Source organism: Patella vulgata, chromosome 9, assembly GCF_932274485.2.
Source record: "Patella vulgata chromosome 9, xgPatVulg1.2, whole genome shotgun sequence".
Classification (NCBI taxonomy): Eukaryota; Metazoa; Mollusca; class Gastropoda; family Patellidae; genus Patella; species Patella vulgata.
Window position 1 is genome coordinate 26,974,265 of NC_065887.2, and position 21,640 is coordinate 26,995,904.

General features: G+C 32.3%; 1 protein-coding gene across 1 annotated transcript in view; it reads left to right on the forward strand.

Annotated features, from left to right (window-relative positions):
- LOC126831546 (potassium voltage-gated channel subfamily H member 7) overlaps positions 1-21,640 on the forward strand; it is a 130,312-nt gene extending 108,672 nt beyond the window's left edge. The window contains exons 8-19 of the mRNA XM_056103200.1: positions 1,664-2,098; positions 2,600-3,002; positions 3,685-3,884; positions 4,359-4,446; positions 4,856-5,044; positions 5,649-5,842; positions 6,232-6,340; positions 8,155-8,196; positions 11,162-11,410; positions 14,722-15,043; positions 15,453-15,696; positions 15,901-21,640. Of these exons, the coding sequence (XP_055959175.1) occupies positions 1,664-2,098; positions 2,600-3,002; positions 3,685-3,884; positions 4,359-4,446; positions 4,856-5,044; positions 5,649-5,842; positions 6,232-6,340; positions 8,155-8,196; positions 11,162-11,410; positions 14,722-15,043; positions 15,453-15,696; positions 15,901-16,239 (2,814 nt within the window). The 3' untranslated portion in view covers positions 16,240-21,640. The remainder of the gene's footprint in view (positions 1-1,663; positions 2,099-2,599; positions 3,003-3,684; positions 3,885-4,358; positions 4,447-4,855; positions 5,045-5,648; positions 5,843-6,231; positions 6,341-8,154; positions 8,197-11,161; positions 11,411-14,721; positions 15,044-15,452; positions 15,697-15,900) is intronic.

Sequence of the window (21,640 nt, forward strand, 5' to 3'; positions counted from 1 at the left end):
ATTAAGAAACAGAAAAAAGCATAGAATGTTGAGCAAGATTTAAAGTGACGTTATCATGGATTCTGAGCAAGATTTAAAATGACGTTATCATGGATTCTAATTAAGAAACAGAAAAAAGAATAGAAATCTAAATTAATCTCTCATATATTGTAATAAAAGAAATTATGCAGATGGTTGTCTCAATTTCTGAGGTTGTACCTTACTTAAAGAGGACATGGAACAAAAGTTGCTGATTTATTTTTTAAGATATATCCATTTTATGTGTATACAAAATCAAAACTTTTGTTTGAATTATTAGTCGGTTATTGGTTATTTTAATTTTAAAATCAACTGAAGTGACTGAGAAACTTGATACATAAATGATTAAAACCAACTGTCTGGGTTAGTGTTACTAGGTAATAAAAAAATTGATTACGGTGAAAATAGGACTATTTTTATTAGTCAAAATAATATATAATTGTTATTACATTAGCTAGTGAGATTTAGTGACTTTTATTGCTTTTCTCAATCATCTGAAGACACATGTGGTAACCGTGGCATTTCAATATACAATATACGAATCAGGGTTATAAAAAGACTGATATAATACGAGCAGCTGGAAGTTTTTTTCTGTAGTATAAATTACATACGACTATTGGTTTGATTACTCCTTATTGTGGATATATTACATACTGTAGTGCTATATGGAGGGTGAACAAAATACTGTAAGCTATTTATTTACTTGTTTCATTTATTTATTTGAATTGTTGATTTACGATCGTGAATTATTTAAGGAACTCACACAGAGCTTACAAATTAAATGTTTACATTTAAATCAGCATTCCATAGAATTAACATTAAATCATATACCGGTACCTGCACACATCTTCTTGAAATATAACATTGATTGTAAATATGTATTTGTTTCTTTAGACAATGATGGGAGCAGACTATAGGGCCTCTTGATTAACAAAATGAAAAAAAAATACTTTGTCAGTGCTTTGCTTTAGTCCTCAAATCACTTTTTTCTAAAGATTCATTAAACTTCTAGCCAATCTGCTAACTACTTTTAAATTATGAATTAAAGTTTAAAAAAGCAATACCCATTTTTTACTTCATTTTTTTTTTATGCAAACTTAGATCTTCACTTTTTCTTTGTAGTACCAGACTTAAGATAGATGATTGTTTATTTGTACCTTTAGCAGTGTTCAATCCTATACTGTTTCTGTTGTTATTTTGTGATATTTGCATCATTAACTAAACTGAATATATCAATATATTCTTTAATTCTTTATTCCGTTTTGTAGTCATGTTTTAATGTGTTGGCATAGTAACTGATTACTTTATTTGTAATTAATTTTGGTTTTTAACGATAATTACCTGACTATGATGTATGTATTCAGAGGATTTTTTCCTTTTTTTTTATGATAAATATCAATGATGTATTTAGAGAATATTTTTGAAAGATAATTATCTGACTATGATATATGTATCCAGAGAACATGTTAGCTAACAAATTTTCATTTTATGAACTTGCTTATATTAAGTGTTCTTTCAAATTGGAGAATTTTATCAAGTCTTCTGTTAGAAATCTTTACACAATCTTATAGATAGTAATTATTCAGCTTATTGTGTTAAAATGTATATGATCATGTTTAACGAGTGCTGGTCTTTTATGTTTCAGGTATTGTCCCTGGGGGCAGACGTGATACCAGAATATAAACTCCAGTCTCAACGAATACATCAATGTACCATATTACATTATTCTCCATTTAAAGCAGTGTGGGACTGGATAATCTTATTATTAGTGATATACACAGCAATATTTACTCCTTATGCTGCAGCCTTTCTTCTTAGTGAGGAGAAAAAATCCCTAAATAAAAATGTTTCTGCGGAGAGTCGGTACTCTGATCCTATGACTATTATAGATCTAATTGTGGATATTATGTTTATAATTGATATTTTCATCAATTTTCGAACTACATATGTAAATAAGAATGATGAAGTTGTGAGCCACCCTGGAAAGATAGCTGTACATTATTTTAAAGGCTGGTTTTTGATAGATGTCGTGGCAGCCATTCCTTTTGATCTCCTTTTGTTCGGATCAGAAACAGATGAGGTAAGATAATTCAACTATATCTTAATCACTGCACTCCGCCTGCAATGCAACCATGTTCTAAACAACTGGTGTTCTGCACATAATCGACCAATTGTCTGTTGATAATCGACAGAACATGGGCATAGGATCAATCATGATTCTCTCAAGAATAATAATGGTAATTATTTATGGAAATTTTTAAAGTTAGTTAAAAATGGAACACAACACAAACATGTTTCAGTGTGGGCTTTTTGGGAGACTACATATATGTGAATAGGTTTTTCAGATTTTCAGATGATGACGTTTGTAGACAGTGACCATAGGTTGAAAGCATTGATTTGATTTGTAGTGAATCCCAATTTCTCTTTTACTACTTTTATTAACAATGACCTACCGGTATTGGGAGAGACCCTTTAATTTTTTGACCTTGAAAAGTGAATTTTTTTTTTAGAATTTTCTATATAAAAGTAGAATAGAATTTATTATATTCTAATCCATGACATTTTCTTTTTCTCTTTTCAGACAACAACCCTCATTGGATTATTGAAAACAGCAAGATTGTTACGTTTAGTCCGTGTGGCGCGTAAATTAGATCGCTACTCAGAGTATGGTGCTGCTGTGTTATTGTTACTAATGGCAACATTTGCCCTCATTGCACATTGGTTAGCATGTATATGGTATGCGATAGGAAATGTTGAACGACCTTATTTAGAAGAACCTAAGATTGGATGGTTAGATGAACTAGCTCGCCAAACTCATCAGTTCTATTTACCAAATGACACTTCCAGTGGACCGTCTAAAAAATCCAAATATGTGACAGCTTTATACTTTACGTTCAGTAGTTTAACTAGTGTGGGATTCGGAAATGTCTCGCCCAATACAAACTCGGAGAAAATTTTTTCTATACTTATTATGTTGATAGGATGTAAGTATATTTGATTGATTATTTGATTGATTTGAGGGAGGCAGTGGACAAGGGTTCCAATTCTCTATAATTGATTTAGCAAAATGTTTCAAGCTGAATTTGTGTTATGCATGCTAAATGTTGGAATACAGTAAAACCTGTATCAGTTGCCACCTGTATCAGTTGCCACCTGTATCACTGGTAAAGTAATTTCGTACAACAGGATTGAGTACACTAATGAGGTCATACTGGATCAATGTTCATAATGGCTGTGTTGATTGATCAGTATATGATTCTGGATTTAATGCTTTAGAGCATTTGTATTGGTTCAACTTTATGCATTATTATGGGGTATCATAGGCTATATTTCAAAATTTTTACAAGAAATAAACTTAGCTGAAGTTTTGTTTGAGAATGATTCCTTAATTAGATTGCTACTATCACACACACATACATACACTAATAACATGTCTATGGAGTTCCAAGTAAGCCTTCTTTGATTTGTTTTTTTCTTAAATGGGACAAAAAATGGTGTAGTTTATATATCCCTTTACAAATATATAACCAATGGAAAATGAAATAATACTTTTTTTCTGATTTGAAAAGATTGATTTCTTCTAATCTAAATTTTGTACATTTCAGAACCTGAGTATAATACTGTTAACGAAATATATACTAAAATATGATTTATCAATTCTTTCAGCTCTTATGTATGCGAGTATTTTTGGTAACGTGAGTGCTATTATTCAGCGCTTGTATTCAGGCACTGCTAGATATCACACTCAAATGTTACGAATAAAGGAATTTATTCGTTTTCATCAAATCCCTAACCCTTTAAGACAACGATTAGAAGAATACTTCCAACATGCCTGGTCTTATACAAATGGAATCGACATGAATCAGGTATGTAGCCAGCTTTATTTGAAGTCAGTCTTGTGAATACCTATAAGGCCACCACAGACATGGATTACTGATGGCCACCTAATACTTTGATTACTTGAGACCACCTAGATTACTTAATAAGACCACTACAAACTTTGATATAAATTACTGGTCACCTCGTACTGAGATTACTTGAAGTGGCACTCCCAGATTTCAAAGGACATTGTGAATAAAAATGTGTTTATCTAAAATGCCAAGTGATGATATTGCTTGTCTGGTAATTTGAAATGAAAATATTGAGCCGTTCGGATTTGCATTACAGCTTTATGTAACTTTTTTAATTGTATGTGTGACTTGATAATTGCAATGATCATGCATGTACCACTATGAATTCAGCAAGTATATAGACACTTTGTGGACTAACTACCAAACTTACTTAAGTGCTTTCTAAAATCAATTAAAATAAATCAGTTTTTTGTGGGGTTTCTTTTTCAGGTGTTAAAAAGTTTTCCTGAGTGTTTACAAGCAGATATATGTCTCCATCTTAATCGTAATTTACTCAATAATTGTCCAGCATTTAAAGGTACTGCCAGTTAATAGATATATGCATGTAAATTTTGAATAATCATATAAAATGACATCTTTTATCGGGCTTTAATTAACAGTGTGCTACTTACTACTGCCAATGTCAACCATATACTGTTTGAATGACATTTGTTGATTGAACTAGAAATACATAGGACAATATTACTGTTTATTACTGAGAGATGGTTTAACTAGGGTCCTACAATCTTGATCACCATTTGCTTCCGAACCTTTAAAGGACCGTATGCAGATAAATAGTAAATTTTATTTGCCTGTTATCTGTTTAGTTAAAATCATAGTGAAAAACTGTGCAAATTGTTATTGATTACATCCTTCTTTTTGATACGTTCCCATATTTATTATACTATAAACTTAATCTGATTGAATAGCAATAACTAATTTCGTAGAAACCCGCCCTTTTATATTTGCAGGGGCAAGCCCTGGCTGCCTGCGTGCTTTGTCTATGAAATTTAAAACTACTCATGTACCTCCGGGAGATACACTGGTGCACCGTGGAGATGTTCTAACAGCCCTGTTCTTTGTAGCAAGAGGATCCATAGAAATACTTAGAGATGATATAGTTGTAGCTATTTTAGGTAAGTTTCGTCAGGATAAAGGAAAGTATAAGAGTATTTGTGTGGCTATGTTAAGATAATTAATGATGATTACAAAAGTATAGCACTTGAATTTCCCAATTAAAATAGAATTCGTAAAAAGTAAGGTATTCTTTTACAAAAAAAAGTAAACATATACCATGGTTATAGAATGACACTTCTTGTTCCTAAAGAAAAATGTTAATAGCATAGGATTTGCTTGCACCATTTCCCACTTGATAGTAATAATCCCTGAAAGACTTGCGTTTGAAGGTTGATGTATTGTCTGTTGCATACCAAACAAATCTACTCTGTCTTTTTTTCTTAGTCCTGTATTAAATTTATATTATCATATATGTATTATTACCATGATGATGAGAACTTTTGGCCAGCTTATGAAAAACCCAGGTCATGCCTACACATTGACAGTGCACAATAAAGACACCCCAACAGTTACGGTTTCTCACTTTTCTGAAAATAAATAGATGTCTATGCATCTCCATTCATTTCTTTGCATTATTTTGTAAATATTAAAATTTTTTCTTAGATTGAAACTGAATCTACTGATAATTGTGTAATGTCAATATGAAATAATTTGTTGGTACAGGTAAAGATGATGTTTTTGGTGAGAATCTATGTAAGCATGAGACGGTGGGAAAATCTAGTTGTAATGTTCGTGCCTTGACTTACTGTGATCTACACAAAATACACCGAGATGATCTACTAGAAATATTAGATATGTATCCAGAATTTGCGGAACATTTTGTTCAAAATCTAGAAATAACCTTTGATCTAAGAGATGTAAGTATGGAAGTGATGGTAGAACACCATATTTTTGAATGAAAATACATAAGGCTGCTACACTATTCAAATATGAAAGAGTAATCTAACGCGTATCTGTAAGCATGTATTTTGTCCAGTCATATATTCTATATGTTATTTTATTTCATAGATATACTCAGTCCAACTTGGTATACATATATACAACTGACAGTTTAAATGGTGTCAGGTTTTTTTTTTAGAGACAGTTGGTCATACCCTGTCCTTTACCAGATAGATTTCATAATCCAAATCTAGGAGCTATATGGTAATCATGGCTAAACGATACAATACTAATGTGATACATCACAGAAACAGAATATCTATTATGAAGTTACCATGCATTGTTCATTTATAACTTGTATTTTAAGGAAATATTGGTTGTACGTGTACCAGATGATGAATATAACCCTCGTCATAGTATACGATATAGACGATCTATACGTAAATCACCACAAAGAGATTCAGTAGGCTCAACAGGTAAATAGCTAAATACAGCATTGTTATTGATTCAACAGAATGCACCTGTCATATATAAATCCCAATACTGTCATATATAAATTGAGCTCAACATAATACAAACGCCATATACAAGTCCTATTATATATATACTGTAACACTAACACTGTCTGGTCCCCTTCTTCAAAAAATTAAACAGTGGATCCAATAAACAGATTTTGGTGTTGTTATTCTGCTCAGTAAATAAAAGTAAAAATGAATTAAAATAACTTTTGATTGGCCTCTAGCTATCTATTGTGGATGTACAGTTATTGTGGTGCATGCTGATGAAATATTGGATAAATGGGAGTAAATCTTCAAAATGAAGTAATATTATTGTGAAAACAACTGTAATTAGTTGTCTTGTCATATTGGCCTTCTCCTGGGACAATTACTACTTATGGCAAGGTTGGGGCTATGATGATAACATTGAGATCATTGCCACAACTTCAGTAAGGTTGGGACTATAATTATAGTATTGAGATCATGGCCACATCTTTGGTATAGGTGGGGCTATAATTACATTATTGATATCATGGCCATATCTTCAGTGAGCTTGGGGCTGTAATTATAGTACGGAGACCCTGGTCACACCATGAGATCACAGCCACATCTTTTGTTTGTTTCGGGCTATGATTATAGCACTGAGATCACAGCCACATCTTTGGTTTGTTTCGGGCTATGATTATAGCACTGAGATCATGGCCACATCTTTGGTTTGTTTCGGGCTATGATTATAGCACTGAGATCATGGCCCTATCTTTGGTTTGTTTCGGGATAGAATTATACCACTGAGATCATGGCCACATCTTTGGTTTGTTTCGGGATAGAATTATACCACTGAGATCATGGTCACATCTTTGGTTTGTTTCGGGATAGAATTATACCACTGAGATCATGGCCACATCTTTGGTTTAGTTGAGTCTATAATTATAGTATTGGGATCATAGTCATATCTTCAGTATGGTTGGGGCTATGATTATAATAGTGAGATCATGGCCACATCTTTGATACGGTTGGGAGTATAATTATAGCCCTGAGATCATGGAGATATCTTTGGTAAGGTTGGGGATATAATTGTAGCACTGAGATCATGGTTTTATCCTTAGTAAGGTTGGGGCTGTAATTATAGCACTGAGATCATGGTGATATCTTTAGTAAGGTTGGGGCTATAATTGTAGCACTGAGATATGGCCATATCTTTAGTAAGGATGGGGCTATTATTATAATATTCAAACCATGACTATATCTTGAGTAGGGTTGGGGGGCTATAATACTGCACTGAGATCATGGCCATAGTAAAGTTGATGCTATAGTCATAGTATTCAGATCATGGCCATGTCTTAAGTAAAGTTGATGCTATAGTTATAATATTCAGATCATAGCCATATCTTCAGTAGGGTTGGTGCTATAGTCATAGTATTCAGATCATGGCCATATTTTGAGTAAGTTTGTGGCTATAATTGTAGTATTCAGATCATAGCCAGATCTTTAGTAGGGTTTGAGCTTTAATTGCAGTAGCCACATCTCACCATTTAAATTGCAAGTAATTGTTATCAAACTGTGAAATGTAGTAAAATAACTCTGATAACGTCATCCTGGCTGAGGATAGTTTAAGTAGTAATGGACCCAAGGAGAAGGCCTACAACGTGATCCTATACCAACAAGGCAAAGTATTTGCAATTAGACTGTATTATAAGAAATATTGTAATTTGCATGTTGGTGTACCGTGAAATCTCTGTTTTTAATAATTATTGTATACTATATGTTCTCTATATGTTGTATTATTTCTGAAGGAATTGGTCTTCAAGATGATATTCCTACCAGGGTTTTATCAGGTCAGGTGGAGGTCAACTAATATATTTATATATATAAATATATATATTTACCTATATATATTATATACCACATTCACCGCTGCACAGTATATAGCTTTGTATACACTTTCATTTCTCTTTCTTTTTTTTTTTTAACTATTGCTCTTTTAGTTGTTACTTACTTGATTTAAGTTAAATTTTATAAAATATTTCATAATCAGATTTCATAGTCTGTAAGAAGTCTACTTTAACTACAATGGATAGATACATAGGATACAGTTTGTTCATGCTAGCAACGTGAGTCTATGAACTGAAAAACTGTTAAACAACTTCAGAAAGTTCATATTAATCAAATCTTTAAGTGGCATTTAGTGATTCTGGTATACATTAAACAGAACACAATTTTTATTTGATATCAATCACTGGTTTTATTCTAAAAGCACAATATTTTGACAAGTATCCTCTTATCGTTATCAAGCACAATGACATTTAGTAAATTTGAGGTCAATATATATAATACACATTCTGATATATTCATCTTCAAGTTTACTAATCAGACAAACACACTTAACTGCCAAATCCCCATATTGATGTTGGAACATCATTGATAACAATAAGTGGATACTTGACGAAACATCATGCTCAAGCCTGGAAATAACTTTCAAATGTGTGTCTGACACTATGTGAGGCTGGATGAACATTCTACTTGACATGTCAAATTTTCAGTCGGACATAATATTCTGACATTTGGGTTAACACAAAGTCTATCAAGATCTATTCTATTGACTAATGGGTGGGTGGGTGTTGTGACAACACATGGAATTCCGAGACTACGACCATAGAAGCAAGCCCACATGGTTGATTGACTGGACTGTGACATTTTTCAGATAAAAAAGTAATATAATAGACGTTTTATGTGTATTTTCCGATCATGGGTTGTGACATGCAAGTTATAAAATATAAAGCTGTGATAGCAAGTAAAGTTAGAAATTCATGAAGGGTAGCAGTCTACCGTACTTCCATTTTCCGAAAATGGCGAAATTCTGCCAATAAATATTTCCTTTTCCTCGGACAAAATGAAAGACCGTTAGGAAGTTTAACCTGACAAGTTTCGAAATTCAATCGGACTTCGTTTGTGTCCGATCAGTTATTATTTCCAGCCATGGTTTAGAATATCCCATAATTAAAAATTATGTTCTGTTTAACATATTAATCAAACTGATTGCCAAACGTATCCACCCATCCTGCTCAAATTTCTTTAATAGAAATCAAATACCTACTTCTTTCTATTTGACAAAAAACATAAGATCCCATTCCTCGGTAAATAGGGTAGAATGTGGTATACTTAGGAACTGCTTTACTAATACATAAATAAAGCTTATAGAATCCTAGTTCCTGTTATATATTTAATTCACTAGTCAACACAAATATAGGTTATTTATTCCCCTTCCTCTTAATATTACATTTCATTGGATATCCGACTAGGACTCATTTCTTAATATCTGACACCTTGGTTGTAGAAACATTAATGCATGGAACCTTTCTTACATGTGGTTCTTTGGCAAATCATGTCGCATCTTCAGTCTGTGGTAGTCAAGGCTACATGGTGATAACAATGCTGATTTTACAGCTCATGTGATACAGAAACTTTTTACATATTCTGCAAGAAATAGATTGAGAATTGTGTGAAAAAATAGTGTGGTCAGTGAAACAGGTCAGCATTCAACTTTTATTTGACCGTGCATCGCTGATGAACATTTTACATAGCTGTCACAATTTTCTATACTTCTTTTGCAGAAGCATAGAATTCTGAAGACCTTGAGGATGTTGCCCTCCATGATAGAAAGTTTCTATTAAAAACCATTTTGCCAAATTAAGAACATTATTTGTTAATTCTGACATACTTTGTTTTAGTTTTTTATTACTCATTTAATCTTATAGATAATCTAGTTGATTTTAGTTATTGTAGAAAGTTTCTGTTATGCTCTTGTATCAGTATTCTCCACCATTTTTTTGTCTGTCAGTAAAATAATCACCAAATACAATAGAGGCAGGTTCCTATATTGTATTGTTTATTATTTGGCAGATATGAAAATGGTGGAGATTGATCAGTATTCAAGCATGTAAATGGTATTATTTAAATCAATAAGTCAAAATAAAGTGTTGAATTGAGTTCATGTGGTGTGGTTTGGATTAGGAACTACTCATCTTGTTCTTCTTCTTAAGGTGACACTCTTCAAAAAAACAAATTCCTAGGACTCTGAAAATTCAAGTACGATCGACATGAAACATGGTACGCTTGTTCCTTGGACAATTTATGTGACATCACAACACCAAGGGAGAGGGGTTTTACATAGGCTAAGCCTGTTCCCCAGTCCCATTCAGACAATGTGAATAAAAATATTGTTTAAAAAACCCAAAAAAACACCAAAATGGCGGTGAAGATGTTGTGTTCGGTTCTTGGTCCATACAATGCTATTGTACTAAAGTGGAAATTTTGGACCTAAACTGTCAACATCAGAACACAAATCATCTATATCTGATCATTGGCTGTATAAACGGACCTAAAATTATTGGGTGATACACACCTTACAACTTGAATCAACACTTCAATTCTTTTGGCAAAAATTGTGTGCTATTTCGTGTTTTTTTTCATGTAAATATTGATATAGGCGATTTTAATGACACTAATGTATGTGATGTTATTGGTACTCATCAATGGCTGATGATACTCATTTACCATATCAAGCCTTGATTTTAACTAAAAGTATGTTTGAGTTAATAAAATGTGCGCAAAAATTGTCATTTCTGCTTGTAGCAGATAAATTGGTTATTATCACTGTCAAGGGTATAAACTACCTAATCTTGTTTAATAATTCTAATTTACTTCTAGATAAAAGTAACATTTATTTTCATGATACATATATTTAGAGGTATTATTTGTTATTATAACATGATATAATAATTATATATATCTATTTTACAGAAGATGTCCAGAATAACTACAAGTTCCGCCCACACCGTGTCAATCATATCGGTCGTCATCGTATTGAAAGAGAGGATGGACCTGTCATATCAATGTCGTTTGAGTCAAGTGAAGAAGATGTGAGAGAAAGTGGGGCAGGTATTTTAGAATTTTCACCTGCGAAAGCAGGAATGGATGTTACACCAGCTAACTTTGATTTTAAAGATCCACGTGCAGCACGATCATCTACAGGGCTCTCCACAATAGCAGGTTAGTTTGACGCACTTTTCTTAATCGGCTGCTTTTAGTTGGCTTTAGCCGATTGATGTTTGATGTTATACCTTAGTAAGAATCGGCCATGTGGTTCATAATCCGAGTAATTAGCACCTTTACCTTTAATTGCGATAATCCAGTAAAAAAACAAAACAAGCTTGCTGATTATTCAGGTTCAGTAAGCTGCCTTTGTAAAAATAAACCACATGGTGAAAGAAGACGATCTTGGCATGGTTAGCGAATCATGTGTCTTTGACACTCCATATGAATTCCAGGTATTGGTAGATATTAAAATAATAACTGAATCATACATTGATAGATTCACTGACAAGTTGTTAGGTAAATTTAAATCTCCATTGAATGTAATCCCCTGATAGAACATCAAATACACCGAGAAACAGTCATTAATATTTTCAATGCTGAATTCCGATGATATAAGATATGGTTGAAATTGGGTCAATAAACCAGTTTTAAATAGTGTTTGCCGTTATGACAGGGTTCCCGCGGTCCTTGAAAATCCTTGAATATCCTTAAATTTAAAATTTAATTTTCAAGGTCTTGAATATACTTGAATTTCGCGGAAATAGGAAAATATCCTTGAATTTCAGTTGAGATCCTTAATTTTGTTTCAAATGTCTTCAATTCCTTTTAAATATGAGATTATAACGATAGTTGGTAATGTTTTGGTTATTTTTAAGATGAAAAATTGTAACTTTAGGCTAACAATGTCCTTGAAAATCCTTGAATTTGACGTATATTTATCCTTGAATATCCTTGAAAAAATGTTTGACGAAGCCGCGGGAACCCTGTATGATTTTTATACGCCCACATTTTCATGTGGACGTATTATGCCGTCGCCACTGTCCGTCCGGACGTCCTTCCACAATTGTTTGTGGACTCTCTACAGGTCACAATTCTTATCAGATTTTGACGAAACTTGAAATATAGGTTTATCCCCAAAAGATCTCGGCTGCTTTCGATATTGGCATGTATCGGATCGAAACTTCATGGATTATGGCCCCTGATTGTACGAAAAATCATGTTTATAGTTTGTGGACCCTATAGAGGTCACAATTTTTATCCGATTTATTTGAAACTTGAAATGTAAGTTTATAACCTAAAGATCTCGGTTCCTTTAGATATTTGCGCATATCTGACCGCAACTTCCTGAATTATGGCCCCTGATTGTACGAAAAATCGCGTTTTTAGTTTGTGGACCCTATAGAGGTCATAATTTTTATCCGATTTAAAAAAACGTATTATTATATCACCGTTACACCCTAAGGATGGCTGAGTTCGAATTTCGTAAAAATCGGCCCAAAATTGACAGACAAAATGGCCGCCTTTCGTTCTCAAATAGCATAAAAATATGGTATATCAAGGTTGTGAACCCTATAGAGGTCACAATTTTTATCCGATTTTGTTGAAACTTGAAATGTAAGTTTATAACCCAAAGATCTCGGTTCCTTTCGATATTTGCGCATATCAGACCGTTACTTCCTGAATTATGGCCCCTGATTGTACGAAAAATCTCGTTTTTAGCTTGTGGACCCTATAGAGGTCATAATTTTTATCCGATTTAAAAAACCATATTATTATATCACCGTTACACCCTAAGGAAGGTTGAGTTCGAATTTCGTGAAAATTGGCCCAAAATTGACAGACAAAATGGCCGCCGTTCGTTCTCAAATATGGTATATCAAGGTTGTGGACCCTATAGAGGTCACAATTTTTATCCGATTTTGTTGAAACTTGAAATGTAAGTTTATAACCCAAAGATCTCGGTTCCTTTTGATATTTGCGCATATCAGACCGTAACTTCCTGAATTATGGCCCCTGTTTGTACGAAAAATCGTGTTTTTAGCTTGTGGATCCTATAGAGGTCATAATTTTTATCCGATTTAAAAAAAACGTATTATTATATCACCGTTACACCCTAAGGACGGCTGAGTTCGAATTTTGTGAAAATCGGCCCAAAACTGACAGACAAAATGGTCGCCCTTCGTTCTCAAATAGCGTAAAAATATGGTATATCAAGGTTGTGGACCCTATGGAGGTCACAATTTTAATCTGATTTTGTTGAAACTTGAAATGTAAGTTTATAACCCAAAGATCTTGGTTCCTTTCGATATTCGCGCCTATCGGACCGTAACTTCCTGAATTATGGCCCCTGATTGTATGAAAAATCGCGTTTTTAGCTTGTGGACCCTATAGAGGTCATAATTTTTATCCGATTTAAAAAAACGTATTATTATATCACCGTTACACCCTAAGGACGACTGAGTTTGAATTTCGTGAAAATCGACCCAAAACTGACAGATAAAATGGCCGACCTTCGTTCTCAAATAGCGTAAAAATAGGGTATATCAAAGTTGTGGACCCTATAGAAGTCACAATTTTTATCCGATTTTGTTGAAACTTGAAATGTAAGTTTATAACACAAAGATCTCGGTTCCTTTCGATATTTGCACATATCGAATTGTAATTTCCTGAATTATGGCCCTTGATTGTAGGAAAAATCACTTTCTTCTTAGCTTGTTCTCTATCCATCTCTCGAAAATGTGTTCGTACCCTCCCTGGCAGCCGCTGGTTTCATATTATACACATGCTTAAAATATTGTTGTTATTATTGAAGGCTTATGGCATAGTCGTACAGAATTTTATTTTAAAGCAATTTCAATTGTCACATGATCATTGTGCCATTTGTCTATCGTCGATGAATGAATAAAAACATTGCAAGTTACGTGATAGACAAAAATATACATATTGTGTTATGAAGAAATGCCGTGGAAGCCGAATAAGCTTATTTTGACTACAGTATATTCTGATACTGGCAATAGTAGAAAAATGCTTATGTTTTAGATCGACTGATCAAGCAAGACATGAACGTTTCATCGAATAAATGAAGTCAGTAATTTATTCAGGAATATTTCTGACATGAATTTCAAGCCGGTACGGGAAGTAAATATGGAAGATTTTAAAAGGTGTACCTATTTGTCATTATTCTTGTGGCAATCGCATACATTAGAAATTAAATTCTCCAAAACAAATTACCAAGAATTATTTTTGTTGAAGTCTGGTTATATTAAAAAGAATGGAAGCTTATAATAAATCTATTTCCTACTGGGTCAACATTTGACCCAATTTTGGCTGGTTCATTTCAAAATGGAATAAGAACCCAGGTTTGATGGTAGAAGTAGTTAACAACTTTATTACCATATTAAAACATGTCTTATTTATATCTTGTTTATTTATTTACAAATTTTATCAGTATTTACTGAAGAATATTTGTATATATTTTATTACAGCTGGTGCTCTATCGGGCGTGAATTCTTTGGTCAATGCCGTTACTGGACGATATGAAAGTAGTAAGAAAAGTCAGGAGACAGCACCATTATTAGAAGAACAAAGTGCTAGTCCAGAACCTCAACATAAAGTAACATCTAGTTCCAGTGTTCCTAAATCATTGTCCAGTATGACGCTACCAGTGTCAAGTCCTTCCAGCCATTCCCAATTTGATGATGGGGGCCATGCTATTCCCCCATTACCCATTATAGTATCTGATACAGCTGGTCATCATCCTCTATCTACACCAGTAGAAGTAGAAAAACGTCTAGAGGAATTAGCGAGGTAAGTTTTTTTATTAATATTAACATGAACCACTACCTTTAGTCCAGGGCGGGTTTGGTGGCCGAATAGTCCTCTGAGCTTCAGATCATAAGGTCTGTTATTAAGTCAAATGATGTGGTTTCGATCCCCCACTTGTACGGGACAAGAACTAGAGGAGTAGGAATAAAAACACATACTTGTGTATTTTTAAGATTGATGACGTTGAGAGAATACGAAACGTCACCTTAAAAATACACTAGTAGCTGTTTTCCTTAAGTATGTCTTTTTGTTGTTACTCTATTCAGTTACTAAATGCCATTTAAAGATTATTAGAGGAGTGGTGGCCTACCGGACCTCATGACCTGCCTGACATAGTTTGTGTTGTTACCAATATCCTGTCTATTTGATAAGATAAAAATTTATTTTTCAGACAATTGACCAGACTTGAGAATAAAATGAGTTCAGACATCTCCATGATTCTACGTATTCTTCAACTGCAAACCGACCCAAAAGTCAAAGTGAAAGAAGAAGAATTACCTTCGCCCCCAGGACCATCTGATCCAGATGGATTTCCTCCTCCCCCTGTCGACACTTTCCCTCCTGATTATGATAATGGAAATTATGAATTCCCCCCACCCCCCTCCCAGCTATCTCCATTACAAACTCCAGATCAGGTAATTAAAGATCTTCTAGGTTAAATATTTTTATTGGTTTCTGAGTTCATTTTCTTCAATTTGTATACTGGAATATGAATGCTGCCTTGTCAAAACCTCTCAATGCCTTCGTATTATTGTTTATTATTCAATATTTTTGTTTGTATCCATTTTATTATCCTTTTATTGGTCTGTGTCCAAAAATCTCTAAAACTATTTTTTCAGCCTGGTGTACCTTCTATCAAGTTCGATGACCGATTGCAATGGCAACATCAACAATATCCAGATTTACCAGCAAACTCCCCTTCCCCTCCTCCTCCACCTACACGTCATTCCTTCTCTTTCTCTCCATACAACCAATCACAGGCAAATATAGTCCCACCAGTATCTCAATCATCCAATCAATTCGCATCTCATCCATCCATCCAATCAGAACTCACACATAGTGTAGATAGCCAATCAGGTGAGGTTGAAAGTGATCAGGCAGACGGCAGGTTATCAGCAGAGCAGCAGAGACAATTAGGACTACCAGAAGGTGTAGATATGAGAAACACAATGGTGTAGATTTGTGTTATTATTATAATATATATATATTGTTTATGCGTTATATATGCGATTATGTGATGACAATGAAATTATGCGTATAAAATGCGCTTTGTTTATTCAAATTGTAGACATTGCTGTGAAGTGTGATGACATCTTTATGTGTTTATATTCAATGGATGTGTTCGGCGGCAACCTGCTGTGGAGTATCAATCTATTTTTTAGAACCAAGTGAATGGTTGCGTGGCAGTGCAATAATTTTTCCTCCTTTTTGGACTTTAATCATTTGATTTTATGTTATATTTTTAATTCCACCTCATTTTTATTTATTTTCATTTTTGGGTTAATTTATTCAAATTTATCTACTTTCATTTTAATCCTTATTAAGCAAGAAATCAAAATTGATTATATTATCATTTGGAAAAATTCTAGGTTTGTTTTCGTAAAAATTTGATATTTATGATTCTAGTCGATAGATTTTATATTCAGACAAATTCAGGGTTTATTATGTTTGTTTTGATTATTATTTTTATTACCAGTTTTATTTTAAAGGGAAAAGGGTTATTGATAATATATGTACCTAAAGCAATATTTTTACTGTTAGAATTATATCTATTTTAACACTGAACTTATAATGTAGCACACAAAAAATAACATTTTTTCATAGAAAATCAGCATTTTATCATATAAAGACTATTTTAAACATTTTAGTGGTTATATTTTCTATAGTTTTTATTGCATCACATGTTTAAAACAAACTTTTAAAATCTACTTTCTTTTTACACTTTATTAAAACATAGATTAGAAGGTAAAATTTCACTATTGTGTATTAATGCATCTTTTAGGCATCAATGAATAATACATATTTCCTCTCCACTGTTTCATCAAAAAATCATTTGTTTTATTATGCTAAAATTCAATTTAAAGTTGCCTGTATTCACTGGTTTGCACAATTCTGTTAAAATCATTAGCTTGGTAGCTTGGCATATTCTTAGTTTGAATGATGGGCAGCTTTAGTGTCTTGCTGTGTCAAGGGATATAACTCTGGTCACTCAGCCCCACATTCAAATAATTCTTGGGTCAGGGTAATTATTTGATTCATCCATATACATTTAATTCTTTATAATCCAAATAGATCTGGTATATCCATTCCTATTTCTTAAAAAGAAAACATTCCCCAAAGTTTCGAAAATGAATTTGTTTCCTTCATTGTTTCAAACATTATAAAATTCTAATGTCTCCTTTTATTTTTTAGACTGTAAATTAACATGTTCAGTTATATATTGGTCTCTTCATATTTAATTTACCAAAGGTTTTACTTATCTGGTATATACTCAAAATATTTCCTTAGTCTTTCATTGCACTTTACTTCCAACAAATATATACTTTGTTTTATAATAGAATTGTAGCTTTCATGTGTGGTGTTTGCCTTTATTAATTGTTTTTATCTATTTATTTATATATTAGCCTATTGTCTCGTTCAGTATTATACACAAATGGTTGAAGGTAAAACACGGCAGCAACACAGAATGAATTAACCCTAGAAGAATAAACTAGAAAATATGACAATAGCATAATATATACAGCACTACCAGTAACCAATTTAATTAAACAATTTTATAAATGTTAAAATTATTTCACAAAACATACATAAATAAAATTCCAATGTGATTTCCTAATATAAAAAGTAAATGTTTAAACTAGAAATTGACAATAGCATAACCTATAGTATACAAGCATAAATTTACTTGCAGTAAATTTGGTAGAACTATGAAAACTGATTTAATCAAACTATTTGGTAGAACTATGAACTTATTGTTTGATTAAATCAGTTCATTGAATGAACTGTAACACATACTTAGGGAAAACAACTATTAAATTAATAGCCTGTTGAAGATATTAAATTAATAGCTAATTTTGCCTATTGCAGGTCTTTCATTAGGCCTTAAATGTTATATAAATTATTAGTCATTTATTAACATGACATGACCATAATCAACTCTCAATGCCATCTGATGTTCAAGATTTGAACTGGATTAGAATGGTTTGATCATATAATGATTTAATTTAAAAATGGAGGAGTGAGTTTAAGTCTCCAATGTACCAGTACTGTACACATCGTGTCAAAACTACAAACAGTGATAACTTGGCACAGGATAAAGTAATTTAAATGAAATTTTCAATATATTCATTTTGCATTATCTATTTTTAAACTATTTATTATAGCAAAAACGGACAGCTCTTGATCTAAATCTGACATAATGAATCCTTAATGTTGAGAGAATACTCTTTGAAGCATCACCTAAATAAATTAGTATGTGTTATAGTTCATTACTCTATTGGGTTACTAAATGCAACTAAAAGATTAATTTGGTAGATGTTTTGCATTATTTCACAAAACATACATTAATAAGGTAGCAGTATGATTTCCCATAATAAATATAAAACTTGAAAATAAATATACTTGCAAATTATTTAAATGTCGTAAAGTTGTAAGTGAGATTCCGAAATAAATAAGAAGTGGTATCAGGTGTTATAGGAAAGTAAGGATTAACAGTTTATAAGTTATTCGAAACTTTGAAAGTAGATCTATTCTATATTCCTTAATGTTATTAATGCGAGTTGGTGTATCAGAGATAACTAGGCATTTATATCATTATATGATCAGTATACATGAGACTTGTTTTAGAGTTAACTATTTACATCATCATCCAGTATATCAAGTATATTAAAGTTGTTTTAATCATCATCAGACTTGACCATTTTGTAATAATATATTATAATTAAGGTTGTGATATTGATTGAACCAAATAGAACACATATATTGGCTATTAGTATTCACCACATTTATATACAGCATTATGGTTTAGATTTAGGGTTACAGTATGACATCATTCTATATACCTGACGTTTCTTACATGATGAGACAATCCTTGGTGGATCTTCAGACAAAGAGTGACATATGATTGACATATCTATTGATCATTATATCGCCTAGCTGTCAATTTTCTTGAAACTGTAATAAAGGCCATGTCCCCTCCACAATAATTTGACTACCTAAAAATAAAGGGTATGTGTGCTATAGGGCCAAAGTTCACATCAGTATTTGAATCAACCCTTGCAGTAAACCTTAGTACAATATTGTAATAAAGCGGTAGATTTGTTTTGTTTGAATTTTAACATAATAAAAGCCTTATTTTGTTGTATTTGACTTGATGTGAAATTATAAAATAAATATCTGTTTAACTGACTGAAAGTACAAAGATTGTCTTCGGTTTAGTCTTCCGTAAGATACTTATTAACTGATGATCCAATTGGCTGAAGATTTACATGTTAATATGATGGGGTATATAGAATGTAATCATTCTGTACTATTAGACGTGATGTAATTGGTATTTTTATTTAACTCATTAAAATGAGATTTTATGTTTAAAAGTCCATCTTGTTATTGTTTCCCTCCTAGAGTATAAAATATTTTTGACCAACACAGTTTAGACTATGATGTACCTGCTACTGCATTAAATAATGATTACATCTTGGAATTACACAAGATATTGTAACTATTAGTAACATTGGTAATGTTTAATGTGTGGCAACAGAGAGATAGTATTGGAGACTCTGAAACTGTTTTCACTGGTTCCTTGCATTTTGCAATAGCGTTTTAATCTAACACCTCTATTTAGTGTGAACATGCAGGCTAGTTGAAGATGTTTTTGGGGGATCTGTTTGGTCACTCTTCTTGTCAAGACTCACCCAGGAATCACAATTCCCCAATATCAGGTGAGGGTAAGTATTTTCAAAATGTTCCAGAAGTAGAACCCAAAAACACCTGAAATCAGAAAGGTATCTTCAGAGTCAAATCATGGGGGTGGATAGAAGTGTCGTAAAATTTTACCAAAGATATGGTAATATTAAGCATATAGAATGTTTAATTTATTAAACCAAGATGTAATTAATACCATTATTTATAGATGCCAATTTGTGATTTGATATTTATTTACCTCAGTGTATAGTATATGGAGGTGTTCATAGTGTATATTCTATATATGGTTAATATTTGTACAGTTTCATGTATATAGATAGTCTTATATTATTGTTTCTAGTTTGTTTATAATAAATATATATATAGTATTCCCTAAATCCTGATGTTCACATATCACTGTATCAGTTGAAATACCAAATAAAACTTCCATTTAAAGATTATAAAGCCAACAAACTCATTTTCCTTGGTCTGAATGACTTGTATATATATATAATTCAAGGCTATCTATAACAACATTTTAATACTTTAAATATAGTCTTTAGAAAGTAGGAGTTTTCACCTAGGCATTATTAGATATTTTGCAAACTTTAATTTTAATTTATTTCAGATTAAGAATTTGTCATTTTTCTGCCTTTATTTTGTAAGTCCATGAGTTAACTTTAGAGAGTTAATATAATGTAGTTGCAGACCCCAAATTCTGCTCATACACATAGAAATATTAGCGTAATAGCATGTTTTTTCTTGCACTTTCATTTAAGAAATTTTGATCAATGTTCAAGCCGTAGAGAGCTTCCTATGCAAGATAACACATCATCATTGTTTATATAAGGCGATAAATTAGTTGGTGAAACACTTGTTATAACTGCAAACACAGGAGCTGGTAACATAATTAATATATCAGTGATGATACCAAATGTCCATGGTAGAATACTATTCGGTTCCCTGATTTCACATTTGTTTGTGGCACTACTGTACTATGGAGTTGGTATTACTAGTGCTTGATACAAGCTCCTGTGACTGCAACCACACTACTGCTATATATTATAATAACAGTGTCATTTGATCCGTATATATTAAAATATATTCATGTTATTATATTATATATAATATTATGTACAGGCATTTAGTCAACTTGTAAATTAGCCTTTCCAATTATGTCTTATAATCATGGGATTAGCACAATATATAGGGTTATGAGTAGGCCAAAAATGGTGTTCTTTTGTGATTGTATGAAGATCACCCACTCCAGGAAATATATATATTATATATTAGCTTTAGTTTAAAGAAACATAAACCACCATAGAGGTCTTGTCTTATTGAAAACCAATATACCTACAGTGTTTCCAAATCAAAATATTTAGATCTGGTCAGAACATTATCATGATAGCTTTTCTCTTGTCTGGCTAAAATTTCAGTGGCGACAGTTAAATGAATGGTAATATATTTAGAAGGTAAATTAGAAGTATTTATTTCTTGTTAAAAACAATTGATGTGGTCATACTTATAATACCATAATAATGAAATCTGAACAATGTGGCTGTCTGCCCTATTGTTCAAACTATAATTAATGTAGAACTTTAGACACAGTGAATTCTATTTCATTCATTGTGTTTAGCAGGAAAGTTTTCTTATATATAAATAAACAATTTGTTGAAATTA